Source organism: Mus caroli, chromosome 3 (genome assembly GCF_900094665.2).
Source record: "Mus caroli chromosome 3, CAROLI_EIJ_v1.1, whole genome shotgun sequence".
In the NCBI taxonomy this organism is placed as follows: domain Eukaryota; kingdom Metazoa; phylum Chordata; class Mammalia; order Rodentia; family Muridae; genus Mus; species Mus caroli.
Window position 1 is genome coordinate 30,808,808 of NC_034572.1, and position 23,977 is coordinate 30,832,784.

General features: G+C 45.0%; 1 protein-coding gene across 1 annotated transcript in view; it reads right to left on the bottom strand.

Annotated features, from left to right (window-relative positions):
* Window positions 1-5,476: 5,476 nt before the first annotated feature.
* Window positions 5,477-23,977, bottom strand: part of Mccc1 (methylcrotonoyl-CoA carboxylase 1) — a 42,395-nt gene continuing 23,894 nt past the window's right edge. Inside the window, exons 11-19 of the mRNA XM_021158530.1 lie at window positions 23,173-23,356; window positions 22,252-22,361; window positions 20,555-20,771; window positions 18,924-19,010; window positions 14,839-14,888; window positions 10,460-10,597; window positions 9,730-9,837; window positions 7,117-7,188; window positions 5,477-6,292 (exon numbers count right to left, since the gene is read on the bottom strand). Of these exons, the coding sequence (XP_021014189.1) occupies window positions 6,176-6,292; window positions 7,117-7,188; window positions 9,730-9,837; window positions 10,460-10,597; window positions 14,839-14,888; window positions 18,924-19,010; window positions 20,555-20,771; window positions 22,252-22,361; window positions 23,173-23,356 (1,083 nt within the window). The 3' untranslated portion in view covers window positions 5,477-6,175. The remainder of the gene's footprint in view (window positions 6,293-7,116; window positions 7,189-9,729; window positions 9,838-10,459; window positions 10,598-14,838; window positions 14,889-18,923; window positions 19,011-20,554; window positions 20,772-22,251; window positions 22,362-23,172; window positions 23,357-23,977) is intronic.

Sequence of the window (23,977 nt, forward strand, 5' to 3'; positions counted from 1 at the left end):
CAAGGAGTGTTTCTTGGGATCCTTTGATTAAAAGTGTGGCAGAAGTGTAAAGTGTTGCTACCAGCACTGCAGACATTTTCCCCACAATGGAAACAGGGCATGGAGCTATATTTCAACTTCTGACACACCTGAGGGCTTTGTTTTGAGGGTTAAGCACCATGAATGTGCAAAAGTGAGAAAACATGACAGCGAAAGACAAAAAGGTAATGAGTTCAGCCAAGGGCAGCTCTACTTTGCTGTCCAGGGAAAGTAGTGATATTTATACACACACTGCAGCCAGACACAACAGCTTCCCTCCAGCAACAACTATTGGTGTGTTACAGCTAACAGGCATACAGAACGAATCCAGACCTAGCCTTCATGCCAGAGATGAGCTGCTTCATAGGTACACACCCATTTATCTCATAGATTCCAGTGACACACCAGCCTGGCAAACACTGGAGGCTTTCTTAAATAGTCAGCATCTGCTTGTAGTCGACAAGTGTCACAGTGTCACCGGAATAGACTAAAGACAAAGGAGGGAAGAGAACGAACTGACTGATGCATGCCTAACCAAGGCTTGTCAGCACCCAAGGCCCTGGGGTTTGCAAGAGTAATGAGCTAGATGGAACTTAGCTCCCCCTCTCACTCCTGACACTCCTTTCCTCTACATGGAACTCAGAATCTTGTGCACTCTACCCCTGAATTATACCTCTTGCCTGGAAGAACTACTTTTAAATTAAGGACAAAAAGCTAGGTGTAATAGCTCAAGCCTATAATCCTATCATTTGGAAGACTGAGGCAGGAAAACTGCTATGAATTCAAGGCCAGACTGAGCCACAGGGAGATCCTGTCACAAAGCACATACAAGTGTGGTAGCTCATGCGTGTAATACCAGAACTTACATGCGTAAGCAGAGGAAATGTTGCAATTTCCAAGCCATTTGGACTGTGTCGTGTAACACTTGCCTTCCATATTGAAACTTTCCAACCTGCAGGGAAGTTCTTCAAACAGGAAGGTTAAATAACTCAAAACAGCTTCAGGAAGTACCTGAAACTGACCAAATTCACTAGGCCTGTCCTTGTCAGAGTAAACAATAAAAGCTAGGGTTACTCTCAGACTATAAACAATCTTATCTAAAATGCAAAGATGACTCTTATTCAAGCCAAGCTGCAAAGACAAAGCTGAGACCAGACCAGCTCCCTGGAGAAAAGCAGAAACAAGCCGAAATGCTTGGGAGAGGTTTAGACCAGAAAGGACCCTCTCCAACATTTTCAGCTACCTGCAGGCTGTGCAGGGTGCTCCAGATTCCCAGCTTTTGTGAGCTGTCACCCATGCTGGGGGAGGGCATTGGTGATGCAGCTGTCTTTGAGTCATTTCTGCTCCTGCAAATAACTCCTCACCTAAGTAACTCCAACAAAACTCATCAGTTCGCCGTGTCAGGCTTTGGTGGTATCTGTACTTAGCTCTGTCATGGGATCGCTATTTGGGGTGAGCGGATGTGTGTGTTGCATCCCCCAGTGTTGTAAGCCGGCCTGCAGCCTACATGAACCGGGTATTTCTGGAAGGCAGGCTGGGGCTGAAAGAGACATAGACTGCGAGAAAAGATAATGAAGCCAAGACAAATGTTCTGATCAAGGCCGGAGATTTTACTAAGAGACCGTGTTATAAGGGGGATGCACCCCCCACCCTCCTCCCCCTCCCCATCCCCCGCCAGTCCATCCTTGGTGCTTTGTTGTCACCATGCTGCCATGCCATCAGCACTTGGTCACCAGGCTGGTTGCTTATTCAGGAATGTCTCAGGAAGACAGGTTCAGCCTCTTGGCAGGTAGCAGAAGAGCAGGGCAGTTGACACTTCAAAAGGAGCCAACCAAGTCGGAAAGCTGCACTGCAGGTGGCTTCACCTCAATGGGGACAAGGTCTGCACCAGCCCGCTTCAGGCTGGGGAAAGCTACACCCCAGGAAGCACTTGTCACACAACAGGTTTACACAGTGAGTTCTAAGCCAGCTAGTGCTACACAGCAAGGCCCTTTTCCAGAGAGAGAGAGAGAGAGAGGAGAGAGAGAGAGAGAGGTTTGTCTTTCCTACTTAGCTCCCAACCTGAGGCCCCACACTTGGTCTCCTCTGGAGACTCACATTCTTCACCCTACACCCTCCAAGGTAAACTCAAGGTTGTGCACATTATACAGCTTGCAAAAATGTAAGCTGCTAGGAAGCCTTCAACAGCTCTCAGGCTCCAGGTACAGACTGAAGCATAAAGGGTCCTTGCCGTTGTGGGCAGCTGCTTCCTGTGTATGCTAAGCCTGTTGTCCAGTTCGGGTCAGAGCACTCTGCCCCAATACACCGTGGCTTTCCTGCCTTATTAGCCTCGGTTAGTCCCTCTGCCTGAAGTATCCTGATATTACCTTCTCTGTTCTCCACATGGCAGGCAGCTGTCCTGTAGTTAAACTGTCACTCCCCTTTCCTTGTCTTCATCTCTGCTGTTTTCTACTTACCTGATCCCCATAGCTCCTCCTCCCTCCGTGCTTCTTACCATAGTTGTACCACCTTTTCCTACATGGCTGCATCACTTTCCATTGGATAGAGCCAGGAAGCCGTTCCTACGATCTTGGTTTCCAGGGACAGAAGTAAACATCAAATGTCTGTAGAACTGACACACAGGTGTGCATAAAGGAACTCTGCTATCAGATCAAGTTAGGCTGTTCCCACACACGGGTCCATCAAGCTGAGAGAGAACAGGAAGGGCGATGGTGTCAAGTTGGCTCAATGCTAGAGGACAGGTGACTCTTGTCCCAAGTACATCTTGCTAGAAGGCTGCTTTGGGAATGGTTGAGATGAGCATAGGGTGTTTTCACAGTGTCTTATAACAGCTCAGGTGATGCATACCCAATCCCAATGGCCTAACCATGAAACACTTTTCAGTTCTGCTAGAACAAACATTGTATCTCTGAGATTTTTGCCTTGGGGAGTGGAAAATGAGTTCTCACTATGTAGGCCGGGTGGGCCTGTGACTAGTGAGCCTCCTGCTTCAGAACACTGGGACTCCAGGTGTGCATCACCACAACTATTTCCCCACCTCTGAGGAGTCTGCTGATATAGGAGTCCTGACACATAACATTAAGACTAAAGGCAGAATCTGCCCCTCTTTTTTGTTGATTGTCAAAATTGTATAATAAAAGAAAAATACATTTCTTGATTACTGTGCAAGACAAGTCAGTGGCAAGATCTAAACCTACTGCCTGGGTTTATGCACCTGTAACTGATGACCATGCTAAGAATAAATTCCAATCTGCTGGTGTCTTAGTCAGTGCTCTATTGCTGTGAATAAACATCATGACAGTGGCAACTCTTATAAAGGAAAACATTTAATCGGGGCTGGCTTGCAGTTTCAGAGGTTTAGTCTATTATCAGCATGGTAGCATGCAGGCAGGCATGGTGCTGCAGAAGGAGCTGAGAGTTCTACGTCTGGATCCAGAGTCAGCTGGAAGAGAGAGACACACAGACTGGCTTGGGCTTTTGGAACCTCAAAGTCCACCTCCTCTAAGAAGGCCACACCTAGTCCAACAAAGCCACACCTCCTAATCCCTCTCAAGTAGTGCTATTCTCTGATGGCTCAGCATTCAAATGCTCAAGCCTATGGGGGTCATTCTTATCCCCCCCCCCCCCCCCCCCCCAAGCGGTCATGGCACCTCTGGCTTCAGATTCTCTGTCTGTACAGATTCCCATATCCCACATACAATCACGTAAAGAGCTCCCTTTGCTCTGCCGAAAGATCTAAACAGTATTATCTGAAAGGGGCAAATAGCAACTAGACGTTTCCATCAGAGAAAGTTTGCCATTATTTTTTTCAGAGAAGGAAGGTTACGGGACTGGAAGCCCAGCTCAGTGTCAGAGCACCCGTCTATAGGTCCTAGGTGTGCTCTCCAGCACCAAAACTAAATGAATCAATGGGAAGTTGTGTTTGGAGTGGAAAAGTATCTGCTGATGAATCAATAGTTTGGAAAGTCATGGTTTGGATGGTCTCCCAGCATCCCCCCTCCTGTGGACCCTCCTTTCTCGCCCACCTCCATTCCTTTGTATCAGCCATGTATGTAGAAACCTGATGGTGTCAGGGATCTTCCTCGGTTGCACCCAGCCTTATAGTGAGGCAGGGTCCTCCAGCCAAACCCAGAGCTCACTGATAGGGCTAGCCTTGCTACCTAGCTCATGCCAAGGACCCAGCCTCCAGCTTCTGAGGGTGGAATTATAGGAGAGTTTTCATGCTCTCTAGGAATCAAAACTTCAGCCCTTCTTGCTTTTGTGTAGGCACGATTATTTACTCTTTGTGTAAAACTGTTTGTTTGTTTTTCTTTTTCAAGAGAGGGTTTCTCTGTGTAGTCCTGACTGTCCTGGAGCTCACTTTGTAGACCAGGCTGGCCTCGAACTCTCAAATGCTGGGATTAGTGCTGTGTGCCACCAACACCCAGCCACTGGTTTTTGTTTTAAATTTATCCAAATTAAATAGTGTTCTAGTGAAGCATTAAATTGTTAATCCACTCTAAACTCCCAGGTGGGTACACTTGTGCTTCTTGCCACACGCCCTTAGGTTCTGGATCCCAGTGGAAAGACACAGACACAGACACAGACACACACACACACACACACACACACACACATGTGGAAAGACACACACATACACCCTTTATATTTTAACATGAATTAACTAGCTCAATGACTGGGCCACTCCTGAACCTCCACGTGGCTAACACACTCCCCTCTGATATTCCTGAATTAACACTTACTAAATCTACATTTTATCCTTGCTGCCCTGGATGCTTCTCGTTAGCCTCCTGGGCCACCCTCCTTTCCCCTTTGCACCTACCTTTCAGCCGTCTCTCCCTCCTGTACCTTCCAGGTGTGGTCCATCTCCTATGCCCTTGTCATGGCGAATCCCTTCTTCTTCTCCTGTGTTTCTTGCCCAGGAATCCTAAAAGTCCTGCCTCTGTCTCCCTCCCCAGCCATTGGCTGCTGGCAACTTTATTTCCCAATCAGAGCCAACTGGGGGCAGGGACCCTCAGTGCAGACTGGGTTCCCATGTGATTTCAGGAGCTGAATTAACACAAACAGCATTAGAACCAATCCATAACATTCTAGTATGATGCAAACAGTCCTTAAAACAAACACTTCCCAAGTACAATCCTTTCATGTCCAGCAGAGATCCAGGGATAGACCTGACAGGGGTGGAAAAAGAGAATGAAGAAAAGACAAGCACCAGAGACACATAGCAAAAGCTGGGATCAGATGGGCTCTGATGGAGAAACGGTTGCACCTTGGGTGCTCAGAGTGAACAAGAGGCAGGATTATTATATACAGATAAACAAGGACAAAAGGTTTACGGTTACAGCAGGAACAGAGCCACAGGTGTAGCTAATTTTTGGTAGGCACGGTTTCTTCTGGAGATTGGGCTGTAAACATCCCAGGAGACAAAAGGCCACGGTGGACATTTTTTTTTTTTTTCCACACAATACTAGTATCTGGACATGAAACAGAGGAAGGCTTTCCCAAAGTTCCTCTGAGCCTCCCACCTCCCCAAGGGGATCTTGGCAAGGGGAAGAGGAGGGAAAGAGCCTTTGCCATTGGAGCAGGGATCTAAGGTGAAGTGAGGTCCTGGATATGGCTGTGGCCATGTCAACAGCACACACTGAGTCAGCACCACTCAGGGCTCCCTGAGATTCCCACAAGTACAACAAAGGCAGAGGGACCTCGAGAGAAGCTTTCCAAACACAAGGACAAAGAGACAAGTAACACTCGTGTCCTGCTTGATTGCATTACTGTTGGCTGAGGTTAGCTCTGTGACACGTGCCTCTGAAGCATGTCACTGTACTGCCATCAGAGATAACTACAAAGCCACTCATCTACATGACTATTCCTCTTCTGTTTTGATCAAGCTACTCCCTGCCTTATTCCCAAGAGAGTACAACATATGATTTAAAGAAAATATTAGTTTCCAAATAAAAAAAAAAACTACAGCTCAGTCTTATTTCTATGAAATCTTTTAAGATAATTTATAAAAGAGTTTAAATATAATCACACCATCATTGATTTAATAAAGCTCCTCTCTCCGAGATCTAGAGACTGAAGAGGCACTTGCTGTTCGCAGACAGATAAGGCGCTGTGTAGTCAGCTATTTCTTTCTGGACACAGTTCACTGTGATTCTCATTTGTCAGACGACTCCTCCTCAAATTCCACTAATGGTGCATGTCTGTTGGCTTGGGCTCCTTCACTGAAGAATACCTTCTTTATCCTGCCATCCTTTGGAGCCTTTATGGTATGCTGCAGGGACAGAGATAACAATGTAGTCACACCGGTGAGTGCCAGAAGAGGCAGAGAGACAGGAAAACCCAACTAACACCTTCAATGCTTCCTAGTGTCTCTGCTTGTTTATACACATCTCCATCTAGCGAAAAAATGAAACACTTTCACAGGGCTCTACTTGCTTATTTATTTTATTTTATTATTATATTTATTTTTATTATGTGTTTTACAGTGTTTTATTTACTTTTATTGAGAAGGGTCAATACTGAGCAGTAACATACTCAAAGACATGACTGGGATGCTCTTGTCTACCTAGAGGGCTCAACCTGGTTTGATATCCAACTCTCACGTGGGAAGCTTACGTGAAGTACTAGGACTTAGGGTGCAGCTCAGTGTGCCCACCTAGCTGCATAAGACCCTGGGATCAATCCCAGAATGACAGAACAGTGCTGACCCCTGGGCCTTACTGGGGGAGGTTCGATGTCAACTTGTCCCTGGAAGCAGCTCTACAAAGCTTCCAAAAGTGAATGTAGGATTTGCCCAGGGCTAGGAGCCACTGGCCTACAGTCTACTGCCTCCCATCCTCAATTCAGCTTTAGGAAATAATGACAGAGAGTCAGCTGAGACACTGCTGGAGATAATTTCATTAAGTCCAGAATGACAGCTATAGCTTCACAAAGTGAAATTTTATTACCAGGATGGCTGATTTAGCTTCTTTCAATATTCATCCAGTTCATGACCCTTATAGCATTTACAGTGCTATTAACCCATCACTAACACAAACAACCAGGACCAGCTGTTCCCAAGGTTGACTTGGCAGCTGAATTTGCGACTCTCCTTACCTCCATCTTCATGGCGATCATAACCATCAGAGAGTCTCCAGCTTTCACTCTGTCTCCAGCTTTCACAAACACCTAGAGATCGAGAGATGCATTGAAACACAGGTCCTTCTTGCTCTCCAGAGTTGGAACATGAACAAACAGGACAGAAGCACATGCCTACACATCTGTGTTATTATTTGTCAAAGACAGACTGAAGTGCCAGGTAAACTGGAGACTGCTGTCGACCCAGCATGGCTGGCACTGATGAGTGTGTATATGCTATGCTGCGTCTCAGGTTATGATCTAGCTGCACTGGATTCAGATGAATGGATTCTTACATCACATGGTACTGCTTTTCTTTTTTTTCATGAATGTAGAATCAGGGCAGCCACACATGTCTGATGCATGGAAATGGCACACAGAAGGACAAAAGGACAGATACCTATAATTGTCTAAAACAGGGTAGAGGCTAAAGGTCCTGACTAGCTCTTTAGTTTAAGAGGCCAACTGTCTTTTTAATTAGTACAGTTACTAAAACAGTCTATAAAGACATCACCAGGAGAGTTAGATCTCACAGTCACAAGCACCAAGCATCTTTGGATGGACCTGAACCTTGGTGACGATCCTTCGGTGTGGCCTCTGGAAGCCAATGTGTGTGCAACTTTAGATGTAAGATGAGTGTTCTCTGCTGGCATTCCTCACCGTGTGAGGCTGGTGTGAACTGAGACTGATCATCTTAAAAGCAGATCTAAGTTTGTCAGCTCACACAGTGGAGAACACTGGGAGATTGTGAATATTTTCCTCTTTTTTGTGATTATTTTCCAATAATATACAGCTGAACTGAATTGATTATTTCTATTGGTCTGTCTATCTATCTATCTATCTATCTATCTATCTTTGTGGTGATGGTAAATGAACCGAGGACTTCACCCTATGTGAGGCAGGTTTTCAATCACAGAACCACATCTCTAGCCATTATGGAATTGCTATGACTTACTGTACTGGGGACACCAGATATCTATCTCCACAGCAGTTATATCATCTTGTGTTATCATCTGAATGTCTGCATTCTGCTGCAATTCATGTTGAAATATTAAACCTAAGGTGATGTTTGGAGCTAGGGTTTCTCGAAGGTGATTAGGTGACCAGGGATCTGTACCATCGCAGAGAAAGCCCAAGAGAGGTCCTGTGGGATATGACCATCTGTCTGGTGAGATATCAAGAAGACTTCTCACCAGCCATATAATCCGCCGGTGCCTGGCTCTGAGATTTTCTCAACCTCCAGAACCAGGAAGGATAAACATATGTAGTTTCAAGTCTGATGTGTATGGAATCCTGTGCTAGCAGCCCAAATGGAGGAAGAGAGTAATGAATACCAACTGATCCCACCCTTAGACCACATCAAGCCACATAGCTGTCTGGGTGTGGAGGTGTGTGCTTGTAATTTCAATGCTCAGAGGACCAGGCAAGTCTGAGGTCATCTGGGCTACACGGTGAAACAAACAGGTTCCCCTCCAACCTGTACCCCACCTTGAGCCACATGGGTCTCCCCAGTATCAGTCTTCCAAAATTTATTTTAATGCATATGCAATAAATAAAATATATAACTATTTCATGACAAAATTGTTTGCTGTTAAGTTTCACATTAAAATGTTGACGTTGTAGATAATGTTTGGTGAAGATTCTATTTGCATTCTTAAATACACATTCTGAGCTGGGTGTGGTGGCGATGCTCTGAGAGGCTGAGGGAGGATACCTTTGGCCCAGGAACTCAAGACCAGTCTGGGAAATATGGCATTGTTAAAAGAAAAAAAAATCTGCTTGTCTGTGTTTATATTTTAATCTGGCCCGCCCCTTTTCTTTGTCATGGGAGACTGAATTCAAGTCCCTGAGCATGCTAAGCACATGCTAAGCACATGCTCTGCTACTGAGCTGCACTCCTCAAGCAGCATTAGTTGTACCTTTTTTTTGCCCAGGGTGACCCCTCCTGTTTTAGTGTGCCAAGTTGCTGAGATCATAGGCTCAAGGCCTCAGGCAAGACACATTGTACTGTGATGTACACTGTACTGTGATGTAAACTCTTCTCTTCAAAATAGCAGCTTGAGGGCTACAGAGATGGCTCAGTGGTCAAGAGCACTGGCTGCTCTTCCAGGGGACCCAGTTTGATTCTCTGGATCTGCATGGAAGCTCACAACAGTCTGTAACTCCAGTTCCAGGGGCTCCAAGGCCCTCTTCTGGCCTCTGTGGGCACTGTACACATGTGTCGTGTAGACATACATGTAGGCAAAATATCCACGTACATAAAATAAAATTAAAATACAGAAACAAATAAACAGTCTCCCCAGCAGTTTTGGGGTAGTGTTCAGGTGTAGAGTTTTCAGCATGTATCAGGCTCTGGGTGACACATGCACCTTCCCCCACCCCAAATAAAAACAAGAAATTTTTATGAAAAAAAAATAGGCAAATAGTTACTCGTCTTGACAAATAAGCACTGTACTATGTCGTTTTCCTGAAGCGAGAGCTTCCCAGTGAGCACAGTTTAGGAGGGGACAGGAGTACAAGGGAAGGATACAGCAAACTCCACAAGTGACACTAGCCATTGCTGGCACCATTTGACAGATGTCCCCTGATTACCTTTTCAATGGTTCCAGTCATGGGCGCAATGGTGCCGCCCTGAGCTCCTTCTGCAGTCACTGGAGACAAGTACTTGGGCACTGGAATGCCAACTTCAATACTGCCTTCCTACACACAACAGTGAACACAGGATCAACATATTATCTCTTTCCCACTAGACCAAGAGGGATGGATAATTTTCAAGCTATTAGTAACTGTTAGCTATCATTGACACCAGGTGCTAATAAACCTTAGTGATCTTAACAGGTTGCTAAGTCTTGCTGGGTCTCCTCTCCCATGACACAGAGGTCATGGTTTAAATGCCTGACCAGGGATTAGGAATTAAAGGACAGGACTGTAGGTGACGTGACAGTCCTTTTCTGGAAGTGGTTTTTGGTAACATCTTTACTATGGACAGCACAATGACCAGTGAGAACTTTACAGTTACACAGGTACTATGTCGTTAATTGTCATAATTCTATAAGGCAGGCATGCTTACTAGTCAAGGTTATACATGGTAGAACCAAATCCCAGAAAGGTTAACTGTACAAGGTCACAGCCCTGCTGCGTCACAGGGCCAGGACTTTACCTTCCAGAGCTATTTGCCCTTCTATCCCCCGTCTCCCAGCCTGGCACTCTTCCCCAGCATTCAGAAAACTGAGGCAGAGGGATTGCCATGAGTTCTAGCCCAGCCTGGGCTATAGACTGAGGCCTCTTCAAAACAAAACAAGACAAGAGTGAGAGCCGTTACCATAGAAAACAGGTAGACAGTGTTGTCCAGGAGGATGAACTTGGATTTACGGGCTACCCCATTAATAGAAGACTTCAGGTAGGTACAGCCATCTTCACTGGAAAGATCGCCCAGGACTCGGAAGGACTTATTGTCAATCTGGGGGAAAAAAAGTCTTTAAAATAAATGACCATGTAGAGTTAATAAAATCAGAACACCGTCATCATCGGCAGTTTCCAAAGCATAGTTTTCAATGAACCAAGTAGAATCTCCCTCCAAGACTCCTAACGAGAATAACTTAGACACAAATAGTAGCAAGATAATTAAAAGGAAAAATAACTATCTATATGTAAGTACACTGTAGCTGTCTTCAGACACTCCAGAAGAGGGCGCCAGATCTCGTTACGGATGGTTGTGAGCCACCATGTGGTTGCTGGGATTTGAACTCTGGACCTTCGGAAGAGCAGTCGGGTGCTCTTACCCACTGAGCCATCTCACCAGCCCGAAAAATAACTACCTATAAGTTATCCATGTCAGTATAATGCCACAGATGAAAGCTCACTTGAGAACAGAAAGAATAGCTTTCTTTTCTGACAGACGGCTCAGCAGGGATGGGCATGTGTTGCTTGTGTGGGACCTGAGTTCCCGGTCCTGCCCCTAGGTCCGGCAGCTCACAATCGCCTTCAGCTTCAGCTCCAGGGGGCCTGATGCCCTTTCTGTCCTCTCCAGACAACTTCCCTCAGCTGCACATATCCACCCTTATATTCACACAACTCAAAATACAAATAGGCAGACAGAGAGACAGACAGATAACAAACAAAATTATTCAGTTCTCCCAGCTATCTTACATGCTGCTACTCATCTCTGAGTTCTGAAGTACAGCTTTCCTGTGCCAAGGTCAGTAACGACACAACGACAAAGCTAGAGCCCGCGCACAGCTAGAGGGCATTTCCTCTATCTCACCAACACACAGACCTGACCCATGCATGGGCTGTGGGTATGACCATTAAAGACAGAGGGGCTGCAGACTGGTCACAGCTGTCGTGCTCTCAGAGGCTGTGCCAGATAACAACTTGTGCCTCAGGGAGGTGGCAAACGGACACAAGTCTTCTCTGTCTTGAAGAGTGTTTTCTCCAATATACATGTAAGAGAAAATTTCCCTCTCACACAGAATATTCATTTAAATCTTACGTTTTTCTTTCCGATTCCCAACATATTTGTAGAGAAGTCTGTGTCTGTTCTTTGTAAATACGCTGTTGGAACTGAAGTGAACTAGGTTACATAGCAGTATTTGTACACTAGTTCTCATCTCTCATAAGTTAAACATGACATTGACTCTACATTCCAAGCTACTAAAACAGCTGTTTGAATATCTATAAAATCCTAGGGTATAAAAGTTTTGTCTAAAAATTCAAAATAACACGTTTACTCCCATGAAGCAAACAGGATAAAATTACTAGTCATCACGGAACAAGAAAGAGTCCCCCCCACTGGAGAGGCACTGATATGAAGCACGGTATACATGTCTTGAAGTGAGTAGAGTTGCCATGGCTCTGTGAAGCTTACACAGAGGAAACTACTGCGCCTCAAAGTGTTGGATATTACTGGTTTATTCATTCTGTAGAATTTGAAATCTTAAAAGTGATATATTAGATTTACTGAATTAGTAGCTAAATCCTTACATTTTAACACCCTTTAAAAGAGCCAGCCAAGATGGCCCAGGGATTGGTGCCTGCTGCCAAGCCTGATGACCTGAGTCTCATGTTTGAGCCCCAGGCACCTACATTGGAAATGGTACCCACTCCTGTGAACTGTCTTCTGACTTCTACACGGACTCTGTGACCCATGCGTGAGCCCTCGCACCCCCATAGACAACAGGAACTCTCCAGCATCTCAGCTTGCAATAGACTTCTTTTAATTAAGGGCTAGTGTAAGCTTTCCCCTGCAGCTTCCTACACAGTGACTCAGTCTCTTTGGGCTTTCTCACAGCCATTCAGAGAGCCTGTAAAACCTTCACATTAGGACCACGATGCTATCTGGCTTTTAGAACAATTTTCCCCATCATGAGTATGGAGTAGAGTTCTCTAGAAGGCACTGGACCTTAGAAAATGCTATACTTTATGATGACTAGTGAAAATGAGTACTGCCGTGATCTTAGGTCTGTTTCTAATCTTCCAATAACTCAACAGCAACAACAAAATAGTTGGATTAAAATATAGAAAGGCAGCCGGGCGGTGGTGGCGCACGCCTTTAATCCCAGCACTTGGGAGGCAGAGGCAGGTGGATTTCTGAGTTCGAGGCCAGCCTGGTCTACAAAAATATTCCGGTCCTAGGAAAAAAAAAAAAAAAAAAAGAAAGGCAAAGGTAACAGAGAGAAATTTTCCCAAGAAGACATACCAATGGCCAGTAAGTACACACACACACAGTGAAAGAAAAGAAAAAAAAAACAGTCATTATCCTTAAGTCATTTATGAATCAATGCATCAACATCTTGCCACTTCACACCAATTAAGATGGTTGTTATTCAACAAGAAAGGGGGGAAATCACAAGTGCTCTGGACAGGGTGTAGACACAGTCCTGGGCACTGCTCGTGAGAATGCAGAAAGCTGCAGTTGCTACAGGAAACTACTGTAGTTCCTCAAAAATGAAAAACCGAATTACTGCATGATGTAGCAATTCTACTTTTAGATACATACTCAAAACTTTAGAACAACTTTGAAGAACTATCTGTGCACACCCATGGCAGCATTTTTTACAACAGCCAAAAATCAGAAAGAACCCTTCTGCAGCCACACATGAATGAATAAGGAGAAGACAGTGCATGAAAATTATCCACTACCAAAGGAAGTTCTGATCCTTGAAGACATGATACAAAAGTGAAATGTGCCAGTCACAAAAAGGCAAATATTAAATTATTCCATGTCTATCAGGCGCCTACAGCATCAAACTCTCTGAGACAGAAAGCAGAACAGTGGGTCTCAGAAACACAGGGGAAGAGACTGTAGCTCAGTGTTCTCAACCTTCCTAACGCTGCGACCCTTTAATACTGTCCCTCATGCTGTGCTGACCCCAACCATAAAGTCATTTTTGTTGCTACTTCATAACTGTAACTTTGCTACTGTTACGGATGGTAACACACATGCATATCTATGTTTTCTGATGGACCCCTGTGAAATGGGTCACAACCCCCAAATTGAGAATCGCTGCTGTCGGTGCTTACAAGGCAGAGTTTTAGCTTCAAAAGATAAAAACAACGCCTCATGTCACACGAACCACCTTCTAAATATTTGTGTTTATGTCAGTACATCAGTGCTACTCTCGGCTGTGGGTGGAGATGCTTCCTTTCGCAATGGCCGATGGTTGATGCAGAGACGTACAAGTGGTCAGTGTGCTGAGAATAAGAGGGGTGAGTGCGAGTATGCACCCTCAGATGGGTACCTATCTCACCCTCTCCAAAGCCCAGCATCGAGGAAGAGAAGGTGCAAAGAACATAAGATAACAGAGGAGGGGGTGTGCTGTAAACACGGACACAGGTGTGTGTAGTCAGGGGCCCACAGTTACCATGCACAGCTGCACAAGGCCTGCATGAAACCAGGCTCTTCAGCATTCTATTCTGGATGGGGTGGGGCCTTATGGTGGAGGAGGAAGAAGGGAAACAGAAAGAGGAGGAGGAAGAGGGGCCATTGGCAGTTAATGGTTGCCAGGGAAGGGTATCGTTTTCTTAAGTTGTGTAACTAGTAAGGAGTTGCCCATGGCCAGCAAACAGCTCCTTACCCGTGCTCACACAAGCAGCCCTAACTCTGGGTTTGAATAAAGTCATGAAGGTTGGAGGCCTAGCTGAGGATAGGTGAGGGGTAAGAGGGCAATGGAAGATGGAATGTGTTCCCAGTACATTGTATTTATGAGATAAACTCTCAGAAACAGAGGAAGAAGGAAAGTTTTTGTAGTTTTAAACAGGTGGTGACAGTTACACAATGTGAGTGTATTTGTGCCACTAAGCCACACACCTAATTTTCTTAGGTTTTCTGATAGCTCTTTGCACACCCGAACTCCCAATAACTTTTAAGTATATATAGTGTTCCTAAGCCTGAAAATCCAGGGGCTGCTGTTTTGGTGAACATGTGCACACACCTGAGGGGCTTATTAGCCATTTAATTCAAGGCTATTCATTTTGCTAGGCTTTTATGTGTAAGGGAATCACTGCAATTCGAGTAAGCAGGTCAGAAACAATGCAGGGGTGATTCTCTTAGACTGCTCTGAAATGAAAGCACATGGCATTCTCACTACAGTTACAATAGTCAACGGCTTACAGGCACGTTGAGAAGGAAAACTGACCCTCCTCAGGAAGAGGGAGATAGGATTTGGCTCTGAGCCACAGTCCAGAACCAACAAGGCTTACCTGCATATCATATGACCCATCGCGGTTATACGTCACAGCTATGACTATATCTTTATGGACAAGGGAGAAATTGAAGAAAAAAAAAAGAGAAAACATTATGTAACAATGGAGATGACACGATTCTCCCTCTCAACCTTAGGCAGCTATTCAAAGAACAGGTGACATCTTAACTCCCGCAGACACAATGCTTTTGTTAGCAAAGTCTCTGACTGGGCTCAGTACAGACAGCTTAGCAAACCTTTCTCTTTTGAAAATGGACTTTTAATATTCCACACATTTTTACCTGCACACAAAAGCTACGGCGAGAGTGCAGAAAGAGCGATCAACTAGAAGGAGAAGGTCTGGTTTGAGACCCAAATCTACCACCTGGTTACCGATGTGGCCTTGGCTAAGTAATTGTTTCTATGTGCCTTCACTGGCCAGCCACTAAATGGGTGTGGGAATGTAATAACGAAGTAAATGTGAGGCTCTTTAAAACAGTAACAGATCATAAGAATGTATGAGATGATTCATGCCACGCATGAATATGGAATTGGGGAAGACTATTCTCCAAGTTGGAAATCACAAGTTTTATATAGGTGTTCTCCTGTAGTTTCTGCAAGGCCCTGGGCTCAATCTCTGACCAGAGTTATGCAAGTTAACACCATTTGATGAACTCCTCAAGTCTTGGCCATCATCTGGATGCTTCCAACTCGTTTTTAATCTTCATCTTCTCCACAACCCTGGCTAGTTATGCCCAACTGAATGCTGCTGACATCTTGTGATGAACATGGTAAGCCACTGCTGTCCCTCCTGCCTCACAAGCTCCATACTGGCACGGCTATTCTCCACCATCCAGGTTAAAGCCCTTTCCCTGGCCTGATGTCCAGTGGGCAGCACCTGGCAGCCAAGTTCTTTCCTTCCAAAACCTGTCTTACGAGTCTCTTCCTTCCCTTGCTGGTGTTCTACCGGAATGACCAAGGCTGACAGGCTCTGACGACGTCTTCTGGGCCCTCCCTGCTTCCCATCTCAACCCTTCCAGTTCCATATTCAAATTACTGTCCTGGGAACAAGGGCTCAGCCTCCCACCAGAGTTTCCTGTATTTCCCCTCTGTGTGGCTCAGCTAAGAGCAAATGGGAAAATGGACCGCCTGATAGCCCCACGGGCCTCTTTGCCCCATGCTCCTCACACCACCACGGGAGGCCACACCTTATTTATGTGACATGTTCTTGGGCAGTGTTTGCCTAGGTCTTTTGAACTCACTCTTTAGCACATTTCTAGATTTCTACTTATAAAGCAATCATGATTCCCTCTGCATACCAAGAAAGCTGAAAGAAGCTGAGGAGAAGGGCAATTCTGTAGGAGGACCAGCATTCTCAATTAATCTGGACCCCTAAGATCTCTCAATCACTGGACCACCAAATAGACAGCATACAGCAGCTGATATGAGGCCCCCAACACACATACTTTAGTTAGAGGACTTCCAGGTCTCTGTTCATTCAGAGATGATGCACCTAACCCTCAAGAGACTGGAGGCCCCAGGGAGTTTACAGGTCAGGTGGGGTGGGGGATGGGGACATCCACATGAAGACAGGTGGGTGGGGAGAAGTGTGAGATGTGGAGCAGTCGGAGGGTGGATGGGAGGGCAGGGAATGGACATGGAGTGTAAAAAATAAGTTAAAAATAAAATGAAATTAAAAAAACCTACAAAACTGAAACTATACACAACTGAATTCTATTAACCCGATGGCTGGTACCTTCACATACTACAATACCCACATTCCAACCGAATACACGTCCTACTAGCAGAATAACACACGCACGTGCACTCAAGGGGAGAGGGCAGAAACTAGTTTACTCTTTCCACCATCTATCACCACAGCTGTTTTCAGAGGTTTTACACTGGGTAGGTGAAAATTCTCCACTCTGTGTAGTATAAATACTAAATTTTTTAAGGAGAAAAATGTCTTCAATTATACCAGATCATGTTTTTCAATTACAAAACAGTAAAAGTGTTTAGGTAACAGTAATGCCAGTAGAATTACAGAGGAGATCTGACTGTAATTTCACAGCATGAAACTGTGATTCCCTCCCCAGATATTTTTGTTTCCCACTGGAGACTATTAAACAGCTCGGTACACATTCAATAAGGCATGGAAATTTAGTGGGTGTAGTGTTATGTAAGCATGCATTCCTGGGAGATGGGGTCAAGCCCGGGCTGCAATTAGTTTTGTATGACCTTTGGAAAAGTACTAATATCGGAGCTTTGACCTTGGTTAAGAACAATTAGTTGTTGAAAATAAAGGTGGTGTTACTAACAGCATGAATCTTATTGGCCTGCTCTGAAAAATGCAAATGAGACAGCCTCTGGAAAATGTTTAATATTGTATCTGTAAGCCTTGAATAAATTTGGGCTGTTATTACTATTGAGGGCCAACTCACAGTTCTAACAAAATGATCACCAGTAACAAAATAATATATAAAAGATTCAAGTTAGAAACACAGCACTGAAGCACATGGTCATTTTCCTTAAGACTGAAGACTGGTCCTCTGTGAGACTCATAAAGGCCTCGGGCTTCCTGTCTGGGATACTCCCCTGGCTACTGCTCATTAGCTGTCTGCCAGGACTCCCTAGAACACTTCCAGGGAGTTACACTCAGATCAGGGCATCTTTGTGGAACAGTGTAAAAGAAGAAAAGTGTATATCGTGAACAGCAATCACGGCAGCTTTTCAACTGTGCACTCATTCATTCTTAAATTAAAATGTTTTTCAGTCTAAGAAAATCCAGTACAATTCAAAAGAGCGCTCAGTGGTTTAATGAAAACCTACGCCAGATAGCATATTTGGCTCATCTGAATTTTCGTGGCACATGTGATTTTTCTGTTTAATTTAGGTTGCAGAGCACCCTGCAAATTTCCCTGCCTCTGATACGTCGTGCACTTGGCACATAGGGGTGGCTAATGAGACATTCTCTGACTCTGGAGACTGCTTTGTAGGACGGTACAAATAAACATTCCAGCCCAAGATGCAGGACAAGTTACCCACTTGTGCTATGGAGTGGAGGAGCATTTGCAAATGTCCTTGGAGACCACCCGGTGTATTTCTAGTAATGTCCGTCTAGGCTAAAAGTGACGCACTAGTTACAATGCATTCACTTTGTGAAGGATGCATTTGCTGCACAGGAATGATGTCTGTCATCTCTAGAGTCAAGAGGGCCCTGCTCCACTCAGAGAAAGGGTGGCTGATGCTGGCAGGGAGCTGCTCTAACTGGTACGAGAGCTGCCTTGGCTCAGGGATACCTGACATCCTCATATCCAGCATACTTCACCCACTCTGGCATCTCACGAACTCTGTCCTGTAGCAGAAGGGACAGTCACTGGCTCTTACGGCGCTCTGACCCTCTGTGTCCTGCCTGGTCACACTCATTAACTATCTTCAGGCTTAGGTGCCAGTGTCTTCTAACTTTAGTTAAAATGTCAGTCTTTACATTGAGCCTTCTCAAACCAGAATACGGTTAAAAACCAAAACCAAAACCAAAGCCACCGAGCCAAAAAGTGTTAGAGAAGCCTGGAGTTGTTATCAAAAGGAGTGGGTATCCATAATGCTCTGTGCCGACTGGCCTTCAGCAAGTCACCCTGCTCTCTGTGCTTCCGCATCTACACGTGAGCAGTGACTCCCTCATTCCCTTGTGACGCTGAAGTGAAGATAAACACTCAGGTGACTGAACATACACTGGATGACAGCTCTTCAGTGACCCACTCCACCTGGATCTCAAAGTCCTGAGTGAATAGTGGGTGACCATCTGTCTTAGAGCAGGGGGAAAAAAATAACATACAAAGAAAGACCTTGCCTAAAATCACACATCCTAGTCTCCTCACTGACATTTGGCCATATTTCATTACCACTGTCTGCTAGGTATGTCCTATGGCTTATTTTCAGGATACTTAAACACCCAGAAGCAGGGAAAATGTGTGCAGGGTTGATCCCATGGCCCTGAGCCAGTCAGTTCCACTTCAGCCACTTAAAAACCCCGAGCTGACTGTGCTTGGGTTACACGCTCTGTCGCTACACTCTGCATTCCTCTCGTAATGAGACATCACTTACCACTTTTACCACTTCTCAGAGTCATGTTCCTGGTGTAAGAGATATTCAGTCTTCTCCCACTGCTGAATGAAAACGGAGAGAATTGATCTAGAAGAGATTTAAAATACAACAACAAAATTACAAGTATCAAGCCCCCCAAACATGTATGTACACTTTACAAAAGTGAACGTAACCCACGGGTCCTGTTGGCAGCTCAGATGTGTGTTCTACTTTGTAAGTAAGCCAGATGTTTCCACTTGTGTCTCAGAGACTTTAATCTGAGAAGTCCCAGCTTCTCTGAAAGATGAGGATCTGCGACTCAGCCCTTGTCCTCTGGTGGCACAGAGGTCCCACCGTGCCTCAGTTTCCCTTTCGCTGTGCCTCTGTGTTCCTGGACCAGCTCCTCGTGCTGAGCATACAAGTTCTGCAGGGCACAACCCAGAGGCTGTGGTACAACTAAACCGAAGCCATTGAGTGTGAAGCCTGTAACTGTGACACTTTACAAACCTAAAGACGCGGTTATATTCTTTACGCTTTCGATAGACTATGAACAAAGCTAAAAATCAAAGATGCAAACAATTGAATCCTGTTATTGATAGGAAGCAGGAGCATATAATAATCTTGGGGCTAAAGAGATGGATGGCTTAATGGCTAATGGCAGGAGCTGCTCTTCCAACTCCCAGATAGATGGAGGTTAGGTCCATCTATCCATATACCATAGGTCCAGTCCTAGGGTATATGATGCCCTCTTCTGGCTTCCATAGGCACTGCATGCATATAAAGCGCAGACCTAGATGCAGGCAAAATACACATACAGAGAAAATAAGCCAAAAAATTATGATTCTAATAACAAAAAATAAGTAGATTTAAGAATTATGTTTACTCCAATGTTCAGCATTATCCTGAGTAAATACTGTGGGGTGGGTTTCAGAGAGAGAGAGAGACCTTTCAGTGCACAGCTGGCTGAAGCTGTAAGCCATCCTCTGAGGTAACTGATGCCAGGAGAAGTTGGGAAACCACTGAGAGGATGCTGGAGAAGGAGCCTTTGTGTGCAAACCATGACAATCTTTCCACGGTGCATCCTCTGATACCCTGAAGGGCCTAAACTTCCATTCAGACAGAAATTCAATCACAGGATGGAAACACAGAGGAAGAAGAAACTTAACAATGAAGTGTGGCTCACGCTTAGGAGTCTGATTCTCCAATGTTCCATCCTTCGACCAAGGGCACTGTGGTAGGTACAGCAGGTAGGGTGAAGCAAGCCACAGGAGTAATGAATGCACATGGCCAGCAGAGGTCACCACGAGACACAGAAGAAATGAGTGTTTGCAGAGACCCATTTCTGCAATGCTAGGCATTCATGGAGCAAGTGCTTATGTGTACACTTGTGATATATGCAAGTATGATATATGCACTTATGCTTATATGTGCACTTGTGATATATGCATGTATGCTGATGTACTTAGGATATATGAATATTTCTTTTAATAACAGACACACACAAGAAACAAAGACAAAAGGAAAAAACCCCAAAACATCTTCAGGAAACAATCAGTCCCTGGAAGCTGGAGAGGCAAGAATGTCACAGAAACAGAAGCACGTTTCTTGCTGATTCAGAGAACACGGCAAGGGAAGAAAGGTGTGCTCGGTACCTTGAGTGTGGAGTTTAAAAGCGCTGGTCATTTCTTTCTCTTTGAGGATGAGCCCCAAAGCTGCCTGGCACACAGACTCTTTGGCTATGGTGCTGTGACTGGGCAGCAGGTCCTTGTGGTGCTGAGGGATGAAGTCCGTGTGCACGTTTCCAGCCTCAAACTCTGGGTGGCCAGAGAGCCGGAGCAGGAAGTCCACGTTGCTGCGCAAGCCAACAATCTGGGAAGAGAAGCAAACCCAGGGTCCTGCTGAGCATAGAGGACAACACATTCAGGAAGGCATCCGCAATAAGACCTACCAAGGTGTCATGTGCAGAAAGGCATCATTGCACATCTATACCTACACTTCAAAATGTGGCTTCACAAGAGAAACAGGCTGTAGGACATAGTACCGCAGGGAGGGGGTTAACTGGCTTCTGCTAGGAAAACGATGAAAGTTAAAAAAACTAGACATGAAATATATTTGCAAGAGACCAGATTTTCATTTAGAACATTCCACAAAATAGGATGCCCGCAAATGTGGCAGGAAGGATTGTGATACTGTAGAGGGAACAAGAATAAGCAGCCTAAAAGAAGCCTCCTTCTAGCTGAAACCCAAGGTTTAGATACGGACATTAAAATAAAATGAAATAAAATAAAATAAAATAAAATAAAGAGCAACACCATCTTTAATTCTCTCCTCAAAATAAAAGGACTAAAGATGGAGGTCGCGATGGCGTTGAGTTCATGAATCAGCTCACCCAGCCACCCTCCTACTTCATTCCCTGAGCAGCTGTCGGTGCCAGGTTCTGACACAGTCTCTGGGGACAGTGAGAGGCAGCACAGATGCAGCCCCTGCCTTCACAGGGCCCTGACCGAGGCTGAGGCTGGCTGAGGTGACAGAGAACATCACAGTGTCCTGTTCTGAATGGGACAATGAACCCCGAGGAAGCTGACTGAGGACAGTCAGCACACAGGATGGATGGGGTGAGGATGCACTAAAAGGGAGACAAGAGCGCTTCTCCACATTGACCCACTGAAGGGACAGCAGGTGTGGCCACAGTGATAGGAGCCTTAGAAATTGCAGCTTTTACAGGGATAAATCAAACAGGATAATTTTAAAATTATGTGTTATAAATCCTTCCATGAAGTGAAGTTAAGGTGGTTGGAACTTATGCACCACAAAAATTAATGTGATTAAAAAAAAAAAAACCCAAAAAACAAAACCAGAAAACAAAAACTACAAAAAAACCCGCCTCTGACCCATGGCTGAAAATGAAGATCAAATGTTTTGGTTTTTTGTGTGTGTGTGTGTGGCTTTTCAAGACAGGGTTTCTTTGTGTAGCCCTGGCTGTCCTGGAACTCACTTTGTAGACCAGGCTGGCCTCGAACTCAGAAATCCGACTGCCTTTGCCTTCCGAGTGCTGGGAATTAAAGGCGTGCGCCACCACGCCCGGCTCCAAATGTTTTTTAAAGAACACTGATTAGACTCATTTCTATAGTTGGCTTATTCACAGATGACTGGGATTTCACTGGGACGCAGTGGGGACATTACTGGTTTTATCTCTACAATCATTTGTTTTCCAGCTGAAATAAAGACACGCTCAAAGCCCGCACACACTGATCTTGGAGAACTGCCCTGTGAAGAACTGCGTGTGTCTGACACACAGGAACATAGGGATGAGGTGCTAACATCAGGCCTCTGGCCTTAGCTCACTCACGTTGTACTGATGAAGGCAGTACCTCAGCTTCGACAGGGCTGACTGGCGGTCTGAGGCCCACACAACGAGCTTTGCGATCATGGGATCATAATGCACGGAGACTTCATCTCCTGGAATCAAGAGACACTGTAAGCTGTCAATGGCAGATCTCTGAGGATTGGAGCAAAGCTGAGCAAGACGCGCTTCCTGTCACCTCACGCCCAGCCCTCCCCAATCCCTGCATGGCAGGTGCCCTCAGCACTGTTTTATTTTCGAGGAAACCATGACTCAGAGGGATTTAAAAACTTGTCCAAAATCTAATAAGGATTAGTCACTGAGAGTACCAGACTTTCTCATGTGATACATATTATGCAGTGACACAAAGGCTGGCTTTCTTCAGCCTTTTTTTTTCTTTCTTTCTCTCTTTGGGGGTCAAGGCAAAGTCCTACCCTCTCTTGTTAAACTTATTTCCATTCTGAGCTTCCAAGCCTTCAATCCTCTGGGCCCACATACACCAACCCACCCAACCCACAAAGTAATTAGATAAATAAAGTGCAAATCAAGAGCACGCACAGTGATAATGTAGTTGAATCTGGGTATGGTGGTGAGATTTATAGGTTTGTTTTTGTTTTTGTTTTCTTTTTGGTTTTTCGAGACAGGGTTTCTCTGTATAGCCCTGGCTGTCCTGGAACTCACTTTGTAGACAAGGCTGGCCTCGAACTCAGAAATCCACCTCCCTCTGCCTCCCAAGTGCTGGGATTAAAGGCGTGCGCCACCACCCACAGCGAGATTTATAGTTTTAACTCATTGGCAGGTGGAGGCAGGAGACTCACCTGAGTCCTGGAGATTAAGTCCAGCCTGGACAAAACAGTACAGCCTCATCTTAGAGAAAAGCAACAAGAGTTTAATCAGAGTGCTGGCTTTGACCTTATTTAATGTTACCTTGCCGGACTCCAGTTTCAATCCTTGTAGACATGTCTGCCAGAGGGGTAGAGAGATGAACCAACGGTCCGGCCCCTGGCATGAAGTTATTGTCAGGGTCTTCTGCATAGATTCTAGCCTCAAAGGCATGGCCCTGTAGAGGGATTTCTTCCTGGCTCAAAGGAATCTTCTCTCCTGCTGCAATCTGGCGACAAAATAGTGCTTCTTACAAAAGTGCATGTTAAAAACTGGTGAATAGAACTATGGTGAAGGTCAATGGTCTTGCTTATACCCTGAACATCTGGATCTCTAAGGCAGTCAAATAAAAAAGATGGCTGTCCATCCCCTTAAGTCCTAGGTAAGACGGGCATAGATCAGACAAAAGAGTCAGCTTGGGGACAATCTATTAATGATCATGGGCTCTAGAGTTTTAAGTGGAGAAAGCCTATTTGATAGTTAATTTCTAAAAATTGGTGTTTAATGCCACGAAAACCTACGTTTCTTACTGGTAAGAAACTGTTTTCATTTACAATATAATACTCAGTTCTCCAGTCAGATTATCTTTGTATTTTCACTTGGTGTTCAGAATTATATTTGCATTCATGACAAAGGCTGTGAGCAGCCCATCTATGCCATCTCTCTCACCACCAAGTCCATGACAGATGAAGGCAAGAAGAAGAACTGGAGGTCTGTGTGACCACAGATCACAAGCTGTAGAGCTGTGCTCATTCACTGTTACTAAATACTTCCCATTTGAGCTTGTATATGCCAAGTCAATACATTTCACTTCTTAATAAGTACGACTTGGAAAAGCTAATGGAGACTA